Source organism: Fukomys damarensis, unplaced genomic scaffold, assembly GCF_012274545.1.
Source record: "Fukomys damarensis isolate Sample0158 unplaced genomic scaffold, DMR_v1.0_HiC HiC_scaffold_12, whole genome shotgun sequence".
Taxonomy (NCBI): Eukaryota; Metazoa; Chordata; class Mammalia; order Rodentia; family Bathyergidae; genus Fukomys; species Fukomys damarensis.
Window position 1 is genome coordinate 53,941,717 of NW_022900924.1, and position 11,162 is coordinate 53,952,878.

An 11,162-nucleotide genomic window follows, 5' to 3' on the forward strand; every position below is an offset into this window, starting at 1 on the left:
TTGCAACCCTCCTACCTTAGCCTTTCAGAGCACTGGGATTACTGGCCTGCACCGATGTGCATGGCTCATGTATTTTTACACATATTTTCCTCTTTTTCTGCCTTTTTCTGGGTCCAGCAAATATTTTTAATGCTCAGCTTTAATTCCTCAGTTGGCTTGTTAGCCTGTTTCTTTGCACTGTCTTCCCCCCAAATGTTGAACAATTATCGTCTGCATCCTTCATGCATCTTAATCGACTCTGAATTAGTGTCATCACTTTCTCTAACTACAGGAAAATTCAAGCTGGGTGTGGTACAGGCTTCATGTCCATACAATTCCAGCTCAGCCTGGGCAATGTGGCATCTTAGGGAGACACTGTCTTAAAATATCACAAAGGGGGCTAGGGATGCAGCTCTGTGCAGAGGGGCAGAGTTCACACCCACTGCCACTAAGATAAGACAAATAATAAATAAAATAAATTTTAAAGGGGCTGGGAATGCAGCTCATATTCCGACACTGAACTTGCATGATAGTTTTTACTGTAATAATGATTTCTTTAATGAGATTAAGGAGAGAGATTTTATTTATTGTTGATTTTACCCTCTTAACAGTCTTCAGTGTTCCTCGTTCCTTGTTGTAGACCTGAAGTATCAACTTGTCATCTTGTCCACTTGTCCTCAGGATGAGGAGCTTCTGTTAGCATTTCTTGTTGGCAGCAAGTTTTTCACTTTTCCTTTATCTGTAAGCTAGGAGGCCTCTGGGTAATTCTTGGTAAAATTTCTCTCCCCTGTCTCCCATTATATATTCTACATTTTAGAAGTAATCCTTTTCCCCCTTTTTATGAGTGTATGTTTCTGATGCATAATCAAAACATTCACCACACCTTGATCCTTTTTATTTCCCCTTCCCCTCCTCTCCCTCCTGTTTCCCCACATTTCCTCAGATCACTTTCTTATCGCCACAACGTCTGTCTCCGCCTTTTCTTTTACCCATCTTTTATTTTGCTCTTTAATCTATTTGTATTTTGGATTCCTCATATAAGTAAAACCATGTGATGTTTAATCTTCTGTGCCTGATTTATGTCACTTAGCATTAAGGTCTCAAGATGCATCCAATTTCCTATAAATGACTCAGTTTTATCTTTCTTTATGTCAGAGTAGTCCTCTATTGTGTTTTTCTTTTTCCATTCGTCTATTGATGACCATATAGGCTGCTTCCAAGATTTAACTATTATGAAATTGTGCTGCTATAAACAGGGGTATGCGTGTGTCACTGTAATATATGCTTAACTATTTTGGAAGGTACCTAGAAGGGGAATAGCTGGGTCAAATAGAATTTCTACTTTTAGCCTTTTGAGGAATCTCCATACTGATTTGCACAGTGATTGTACTAGTTTACGTTCCCACCAGCAATGTAGAAGGGTTCCTTTTTTTCCCCCCACAACCTCTACAGCATTTGTTGGTTTGTTATTGTTGTTTGCATTTGTTGTTTTTGAGGGCTTGATAATAGTCATCTTTCTGGAGTAAGACAGAATCTCAGTGTTGTTTTGATTTGTATTTGCCATACAGCCAAGGATGCTGAACATGTTTTCATGTTCCCATTGGCCATTTGTACTTCTTTTTTTTTTTGAGTAGTGTCTGTTCATTTCAATTCTCCATTTTTTATTGGGTCTTTCAATTTAGTTCTCTGTATATTCTAGATATTAGTCCTCTGTCTGAGGAATAGCTGGAAAAAGGCTTTTCCCAATCTGTAGGTTGTCTCTCTACTTTGTTGATTGTTTTCTTTTTCTTTATTTTTTTTGTGGGGGGGGGTACTGGGGATCAAACTCAGGACCTTGTGCCTGTTGCTTGTTTTCTTTGCATTCCGAAGCTTTATGATTTGATATGTTCCCAGCTGTTGAATGTTGATGTTATTCTTTTGCAATTAAGGTTCTGTTCAGAAAGCTCTTGCCTATCTCTACATCTTCAACAGTTTTTACCTATTTTATGTTCCAGCAGACTCGGTGTTTCTGTTTCTGTATCTAGGTCTTTGATACATTTTGATTTGATTTTAGTATAAAGTAAGAGTTATGGGTCTAGATTCATTCTGTCATGGTGGATGACCAGTTTTCCCAGCACCATTTGTTAAAGCCTGTGTTTTTAGGCCCCACTGTTGAAGATCCTATGGCTGAAAGTACCTAAGGTTGTTTCTGTATCCACGGTTCTGTTGCATTGGTCCACATGTCTGTTTTTGTGCCACTACCGTGCTGTTTTTTTCTTTTAACCACTGTAGCTTTCTGATATAACTTGAAATCCAAGATTGTGATACCTAATGCTTTGCTTTTGTTGCCCAGGATTGCTTTTACTATTCTGGATCTCTTCTGATTCCATGTGAATTTTTAGATCATTTTCTGTAGTTCTGTGAGTAAGGCTGTTGCTGTTTTGATTCATATTACATTAACTGTATACATCATTTTTGGTGATAAGGACATTTTGACAATATTGGTTCTGCCTATCCAGGAACAGGAATGTCTTTCGGTTTTCTCATGTCGTCTTCAATCACTTTTTTTTTAGAGTACTATAGTTTCTGTTACAGAGGTCTTTCACTTCTTTAATTAGATTAATTCCTAGGTACTTAACTTTTTAACCTATTGTGAATGGTGTTGATTTCCTGATTTTTTTTTCTCCATTGGCTCATTCATTGTTAGTGTACAGGAAAACTATTGATTTGTGCGTACTGATTTTGTGTCCTATGAGTTGCTGAACTTGTTTATTAGTTCTTGGTGGGGATTTTAGGGTCTTTTCTGTAGAGGATCATGTGCTCAATGAATAAAGATAGTTTGACTTCTAACTTTGCTATACATATCTCTTTTATTTCTTTCTCTTTGGCTAAAATTTCAAGTATTATAATGAGCATGAGTGGTGACAGTGGACCCTTGATAACAGTTTAGTGTATTTCTTTTCTGATATTTTCTATGAAAACACACTCATATACACATACACATGCACACTCAGACATACTTGCACATACATACTACAGGCAAAAGCATGCGCACACACACACACACACACACACACACACACACACAGATCCTTCTTGGAGAGCTTGGGACAGGACTTGCTTCTTCTGACCATTCATCCTTCCTCAAATTAAACTATGTTCATTTCTGTTTCTTGACCTCTTTCACAGTTTCAAGACACATCTGCTTGTTACAATAAAGCAGGAACTGGAGTTTGTTTTTCAGCTTTTCAAACACGAGGGTCATAACAGATTAGCATTCTTTTCAAGGTAAACAAATCTTCACATCTGAACAGGTTTTCATTGCCCTGAGACAGGCAACCAGCTCATTTTATAGAAAAATTCTACCCTTTTGTTTATGGCAAGTAACCACTGGTGTGGACTCAAGCAGGTCATTAATAGGGCTTTCCGACACATTGGTCTGTCCACCTGTAATCCCAGCACTCAGGAGGCTGAGGCAGGAGGATCGCTGTGAGTTCGAGGCCAGCCTGGGCTACATTGTGAGTTCAGGGCCAGCCTGAACTACAAAGGGAGAGCCTGATTCCTTAGTAACTGAGTCTGGGTCAAGATAAACATGGTATTTCCTTATATAACAAAGGTGGTCAGAAGGAGGCGCTTAGCGACCAGAGCTTTCAGTCTCAGCTCCAATTCCTATGAGGTGGCCCCTTGAGCACAACATTTAACGTCTCTAAAGTTTAGAAGAATGTGAAAAATCTATCCAATGCCTAACTGTCTGCAACAATAGCTAAGATGTATTGAGTTCTCACTGGGGTGTGCATACTTTACGCGCATTAACCCGTGAAGCCTTGAGCACAACCCCGTACGTGGGTTTTTCTCATCACTCCCCCACTTTGCAGACGAAGAAGCTAAGACCCAGAAGTGGCCGTGCTCGCGTGTCTCGGCACACGAGTGAGATGTAAATGCTGGCAGTGTGCGGCCCTTCCTGTCCTCCTCTTCCTGCAGCACTAAGGGCAGGTGCCTGTCAGCCCTGAGCGTCACCTGTTACAGGGGACACGTTTTTAGCATCCGTTGTAATGCCTTGAATCCCTCACCCCACAGAGATCCTGCTGGACTGTTCTTATTATTATACAGCTGCTGCGCTTGTACGACCCCGGGCCGCTCAACTGCATCTTCCTATAGATTTCAGCACAACTCCCACAGGAAGCCCAGGCTGCTGCCAGCCGGCTCACAGGACGGAGGGTCCTCTGGGGGCACAAGGCCCACCAGAGATGAGAACCAGGCCTCAGCGGGTGCACTCTGGCCTGGGATCTAGAAATGCTCAATGCCCGCCTCAATGAATCGCGTGGATCCAGGGCCTCCCAAGACTCAGACTGCACACAGCGATGTCAGTGATGTGAACTCGAGCACTGCGCTCTTCCTGGCCTCGTGACCGTCACCCGCAATGCGGAGGAAGTGGAGAAAGCAGGTCAGGAAGCACCACGTTCTCAGGACTTCTCCTCCCCAGCGACCCTGGAGGAATGGTATCCTATCCCTGCGCAGTCTGAGAGCCCTGTGGCTGGAGACAAAGGGACAGAGTTGAGAGAAGACAGCAAGGGCAGGACGGCCCAGTTCCCTCCCGCCACCACTAACGGACTCTACCGCACAGTCACCCGTCCTCGGATGAGTGCGGGCCCATCAGTTCCGGGGCCCAGCCGTTGTAGCACCAGCAGGGCAGTCCTGGACGCCACAGTGTGATTGAGGGGGTTGAGCATTTTGAAGACTAAAAGGAAATCTGCCAAGTGATTATATCCAAGTAGTGAGATTTTAGTATTTTTCAAAATTTTCATAGCAAGCACAAATCTGTTACTTTCAAAATGGAAAGAAACATTCAACCCCAAACCAGCATCAAGTGCGGTCTCAGACAAATTATGCCTGGTGAAATAGCAGGGAAAAGAGCATCCATGAAGTTTTTTTTGTACCAGTCAGGGGAGACACTGGGAGGAAAGCAGCCTCCTAGCCGGGCCTTGCCCTAGGAACAGTAGGGATGTAGTGGAATTTGACATAAGAGCATCCATCATGGAAGAAACGTAAGGACATCTGAGTGCCTGGCAGACCAGTCGCCTCAGGACAAGAAGTGCCAGCAATACTTATTTGTCCCATGTTAATCTCCCAAGAGGATGTAGACAAAGTAAAAGATGTTTTTTAAGGGGTTAGAAGGACAAAGCAAAAAACAAAGTTGTTTTTGAGAACACAGCTCGCCAAGCTATTATATAACTTTAGATATAAGATTAAAATGCTAAAAACATGCTTTTCGTCTGATGTTCTGAACAGCTTCAATAAATATTGCAGTTGTGATCATGAGGCTGCTGTTTGCCTGAGCGAGCTGCAGTGCTCTGATCCTGCTCCTCACATCTTGCCTCTCTTCCTTTTGCATCACCGAGACACTCGGGGGAATCAGCGACACAGGGAATCTGCTGTTTCTACCGCATCGAGTTCACCGGCTTGTGGTTTAGTGTGTGCGGGGCTTTCGGCTCTGGCTCAGGTGTCAGGTCTCTGGGATCGAGGGCTCTGTTTTTCTAACTCTCTCCTTTATCTCCTGTTTCATCCACTACCTAGGAAATTGCCGCAGAAGCTCTATTCAACTTTGTTAGTCATTGTGGTCCAGCTCCTCATCCAAGTCAGCCACTGCTATGAGCTATGAGCCAGACATCAAACAGCCAGACTAATGGCGTGTTTCCCTGTCCCTCCAGCCCCTCCTCAGAGAGCAGCCGAGGGACCCCGTGTGGAGACAGACTTGGCCGCCCCAGAAAAGGAAGACGGCAACGAGTCTAAACTTGAAGTCAAGGTAAAATCACCTTGTACGGATAGAAATTTCTGATATGAGACTCACTGCTGTAATTACCATAAATCAGTAAACTGTGTCCCCCTACCATGCCCTGAAGATGTGCCCGTAACGGCGTAGCACAGATCGGCACTCTCAAAAGCTGAAGTTCGTGGGAATTTTTTTCTTCTTTTTCTTTCTCTGTAATTGCAACTAGAAATGAATACTATTTGATCATGTTTGTAACTGCTGTTAGATACTGTTTTGCTGAGGGAAAAGCCATTTTATTCACTCCTATAATCTGATTTTATAATTAAAATTGGGAGAACAGTGTGTAGTTCATGTAGGAAAAGAGCATGAAAGTTGCTTATAGCTACAGACACACACACACACACACACACCCCCTGGAGAACTCTGAATAAGGTCTGTGGATTGAGCCAATATGAATTCCTCAGTGTTGCTATTACACTACGGTTGTGTAAGATGTTAACATCGGAGGAGGAGGGGAAGGGCATGTGGGACTTCCCCACGTATTTCTTTGCAACCTCATGTGACTATATAATTATTTCAAAATAAAAGAAAAATGTATAAGCTTTGGAATCAGGCAGATCTGGGTTAAAGCAACATCACTTCTCTAGGCCTCAGCTTTTTGTCTGTAAAAATAGGGATAATTGGGCCTGGAGATTTAGCTCAGTGGCACTGTGCCTACCTTATAAGTGCAAGGTCCTAAATTTTAAGTTTGATCCCCGGTACCAAAAAAGGGGGGGTGGATAACAGAAGTGGGTGTGATGGCGCACACCTTCAATCACAGAGCTCTGAGAAGCTGAGGCAGGAGGATTGCAAGTTTGAGCCCCTCCCCACCCTCCCCCCTGGCAACTTAGCAACTTAGTGAGACCCTGTCTCAAAATAAAAACATAAGTTTAGAAAACAGCTAAGGATATATATAGCTCAGTGTGAAGGCTCTGGGTCCAGTCCCCATCACTGGAAAAACAAAACAAAACAAAAGAGACAGCTATCTCCTGAGACTATTTTCAGTACCAAGTGGAAGTTGAAAGTTTTTCCAACACTGTCTAATTGTAAAGGAGCAGTATATTTATAAACGCAATGAAAATTCAATGTGATAGAAAATACAATGTTTAAATTATTTTTTAACTTATTATGGTAAACGACATTGCTATTAACCCCCTCAAAACCTTCCTCCTCACTTCAAACACATTTACCCCTTCATTCTTGCCACTTTCTGAAGCAATTCGAGAGGTCCTTTTTCATGAGTGTCTTTCATTGCGCCGTTGTGGTTGCCTTGATGTCCTGTGTTGACTCAAAACATTTCCTTTCCATGGTCGTTTTGACTTTGGGGAAGAGTCAAAAGTTGCAGAGCTCCAGATCCGGTGTATAGGGTGGATAAGGACACGCTGTGATGTTCTTTTGGTTTTTTGTTTTTTCGGTATCAGGAATCGAACTCAGGACCTTGTGCTTGTCAGGCAGGTGCAGCGCTACTGATCTACATCCCCAGCCCCCAGCACTATGATGCTTTTATGAAGCCTTCCTTTCCATCAGATGGCAGCCACTGTATTTTTTATCACACTGCATAAAGACTTCCTGAACTGCTTCCAAAGTGGCGAGCACAATGATATAAGTGTGTCCAAAGTGAAGGAGAAGGGGTTGGGGAGATTAATAGTGATGCATCTCTTACTGTAATTTGTTTTAAATATAAACACTCCCCATGTATTTTGATTGCCCTTTGCATGCTGATGCATAGCAATCCAAGAAGAGTTTCCTTTCCTCCACCTCCCTGAAAACTCAGCATCCAGCGCGACCACAGTTCGAGGCCAGTGGACCATGGGCTCAGCTCAACTTCAACAGTAGTTTGGGTCCTCTGAAGCCACAGAGCTCCACTGACACATCAGGGGCTGGGCAGAGGACAAGTCCAGAGGAAGAAGTGTGTAACTAAAGCTCCCAGCAGATTTCTGAGAGAGAGAGAGAGAGAGAGAGAGCGAGAGCGAGCAAGAGCTGCGTCCTTCTGCCAACTGTCAGTCAGCCCGCTGAATTCTGGGCAGACACTGCCATTGCTTTTTCCGGAGAATTTCTTGAGTGGAGGAGCTGCACCACCGAGGCTCCCTTCTGTGTTGTAATGATTCTTTCCTTCCCGCTGACTTGCTTGTGTGTTTAAGGAAGGGCTTTTCCCAGAACTGTATCACGTTAACAGTCAGGGGAGGAGCCACGGCTTGTAAAGACCAGCAGAGCCCTCAATAAAGAACAACATGAGTAGGAAGAAGGCAGATTGTGCACAAAACCCTCAGATCCCACACTGAGAAGTTAATTTCGGACCAAAAGATGTGATTAATATTTTATAAGCTTGGTTGTATCACCAGGGAAATGGTTATTCTAAACTACAGAAGGAAACTAATGAGGAGAAAAAAACGTAGATTCTGGATTGCATGAGCCACAGGTCCTTAAAGGGGAAAGAGGCAGTTGGCTAACAGCAAGAGTGATCACTGCTCCCCAGGCCTTGTGCCACCACGGGAGACCGAGGACCTGAATGGGTGGAGCCTGCCTCCCACTCTGCAGCTCCCGGCATCCTCTAGGCCTCAGGCCAAGAACTCAAATGGGTAATGAAATCCCAGCCGATGTAGTAGAGTGAGTCATCCATTGTGATGCTGCCTCTTACACGGAAGAGAGAGAGAAAATAGCTGTGAATCAAAGCCATTCGGGCTTGCTGCTAGAGCCGCTGATACTCCTATCTGCTAGTAAGTGTCTGGTGAGTTTTGCCCGCTCTGGGCAGATTCATCCCCCAGAAAGGCGCTCCCTCTTCCCCAGTGGGGTGATCCTTGCTGTGCCAGTTCTTGACAAGTCAAAACGGACAAGATTGTCCCCAGGCCAGCTGGCCATGGTGCTGCCATGTGCCAGCTTCCCCACGAAAGCCCAGAGGTGGAAGAGACTCGCTGTGGTTATTTGGCAGTGAGGCAACGATTTCCTGTTCCTGACATCACAACAGAAAGCTGAAAGCATGACTCATGGGAGCAGTTCTCCTGGGCGGCACACCACAGCCAGAGCCAGAAGCTGACGAGACCTTCTTTCCTAAGTTAGACACCCACAATACAAAAGGAAGAGCAAGCAGTATTCTGGGCACTTGTCCAAACGTACAGTAGCAGAGGCCCTTCTGAGCCAATAGGCTCTCTAATCTAAGAAGATACAGATATTATAAAGCAAAGGCTAGAAGGGAATGGAAAGGTGAGAGGCCCATCGCTGCCGATGACCAAAGGCCGGACCCGTGCGGGCACCACGTGGACCCAGCTTCATCTCCCATCCTCAGAACCTGTGAGGAAGATAAAGTCGCCATTTTGTCCACGGTGCTAGTGAGGCTGATAGGTTGAGTTTCCCCAGGGGAACTAGTAACTAGCACAGCTGGGACGTGAAACTAGTAGTTTATTAATCTAGCAGTTTACTTTTTTACCTAATTAAATTTACCTACATGATTACTTAATCTATTAAGCCAGCAATTCATTTAATGTCTCATACCCTAAACTTCTCTTCTGCAAGATGAAGATAAGTAACAGCTACTAGCATCTTCATGGGCGCTTACTTCAATGAGAAGCACGTGGAAAGCACCTAGCGGGAGGAGGTTACCTGACACACACCAGGTTCTTAGTAGATTTGGGTTCCTCGTTTAAACCTGTGGCTGTAGATGGAATGTTCTGGGTAAAAACTGAAAAGTTGAAGGAAGAAATTCAGGCCTTCAGTGGGATTCTCCTCATATGTGAACCTTTTCGTCAAATGATCACAGATCAAAGGCCATAATTAGGTCCCGTCTCTTCCTACTTTGACTCCCACAGGTTTTCAGTTAAGCTTTCTAACTCTGCAGGACAACTGCCTGAACTCTGAGCTCGCTTCCTCCCTCGCCTTCCAGTATCAGGGCTGACAAGAGACGAAGCTGCCATCAAACCCTCCAGGGGTGGCGGCCACACCCTCCAGAATTTCTAGAATGAAGAGTCTCAGTTTTCTCCTGCCCACCACAGTTTGGAGTTGCTCAGAAGTGCAGATTCCCAGGCAGCACCACACAGATTTCAAATAAAAGAGGTCCCAGGTTAGGTGCAGGGATCTGAATCCTTAACCTGGATGCTCCAGCCAAGCGTCACACTTCTCTAACACTGTGCCGGCTCGGGATGAAGGGAAGGAAGACAGAAGGGCCCTCCCGGCTCTGCAAAGACAGGAAGGCTCAGAAGTCTAGGGCCACAGGCCAGTCTGGGATGGTTCGAGCGTGGGGAAGGGATGGGTTACTGAAGACTGCAGCGAGGGTTGCTGACAGGAGGGGTCTGCGTGTCAGGAAGGTAACCCTGGGAGAGGGGAAGAATCGGCGAAGGAGCCTACCGCGAGGGCCTCCTGGCAGCAGCTGCCAAAGGAAGTCGGCAGAAGTCGCGCGCAGTGGCCTGTGTTCTTCTCTTAGCCTGACACACACCAGACCGGGAGGGCAAGTGTGGTGAAGCAGGGGTAGACGGAGGCCCGGGAGAAGGGGAGCATTCTGGGGGACACGAAGGTGCTGACAGTGACTGAGGTCACCATCTTGGGTCCTCATGGGACAGGTTTGTTGGCCTGGATAAAGGGCTTTCAAGGGCCAGGAGGGAATAGGATTTCTAAAGGCTGAATTCATTCGGCCTCAGAAATCTGTAACGGCGACCCATGCCCTGTTTTGAGCTCCCCACACGTCGGAACCAGAGGAACCTGGCCTCGCAGTGTGTGGGGGCCAGCTGTGGACAAGCTCCGTGGCCAACTCTGCCAAGCCAAATACTGGCCTAACAAAGCACTTTTCTGCTTTGTGACTTTATTGCTGAGTTAACGTCACAGGCATAAAAGTTAAGTTACATCAGAATGTATGCACTGAGAGTAAAAATCACGGGAAATGAGTGGCCTGGGAAACTTGAACTTCTTTTCAGCGTCCTCGGCACACTTGCTCCCTTTTCTTTTCTTTCTTTTTCTTCCCTTTCCCTTTGGGGTGGGGAAGAGGCACTGTGTGACATGTTTTCACTTTCTGATATCTTAAAGAGAATTACAGATGTACAAATTATTGTTAATGCTATGTTTGCAGTCAGTTTAGAAGACATTTCCCCATAAAGAAAATATTGTGAATAGTGTTGATGAATTAATCCAGCCTTTAAAAGCTCATTTAGTAGATAAGAAAATTGAAGTAGTTGGTAACAAGACTAAGTAGGAAATCTAAGAATTTAGCTATGAGAACCTGGGAAAAATTTGAAATAGATGAAGTTTGCATCTAAGACCCCTTTCCTTATCTTTCCTTTCCCATTTCCACAAACCTTGGGACCACTCACGGCTGCCCTCTCCCTGCACCCGGCTTCTCCAGTCTGGGAAATGTCCTGAACCCACCCACCCCACCCCAGTCCCGTCCCATTCCGCAGGACCCCGCCCCTGC

The 11,162-nt window shown here is 45.1% G+C and overlaps 1 protein-coding gene across 6 annotated transcripts in view; it reads left to right on the forward strand.

Moving 5' to 3' along the window:
* Mcf2l2 (MCF.2 cell line derived transforming sequence-like 2) overlaps positions 1-11,162 on the forward strand; it is a 246,785-nt gene that overhangs the window by 103,571 nt on the left and 132,052 nt on the right. For all 6 annotated transcript variants that reach the window (XR_780283.3, XM_010624297.2, XM_010624299.1 and 3 more), the window contains one exon: positions 5,667-5,761. Coding sequence is in view for 5 of the 6 variants with exons in the window: in XM_010624297.2 (XP_010622599.1) it covers positions 5,667-5,761 (95 nt within the window). In the remaining variant the exon portion in view is untranslated. The remainder of the gene's footprint in view (positions 1-5,666; positions 5,762-11,162) is intronic.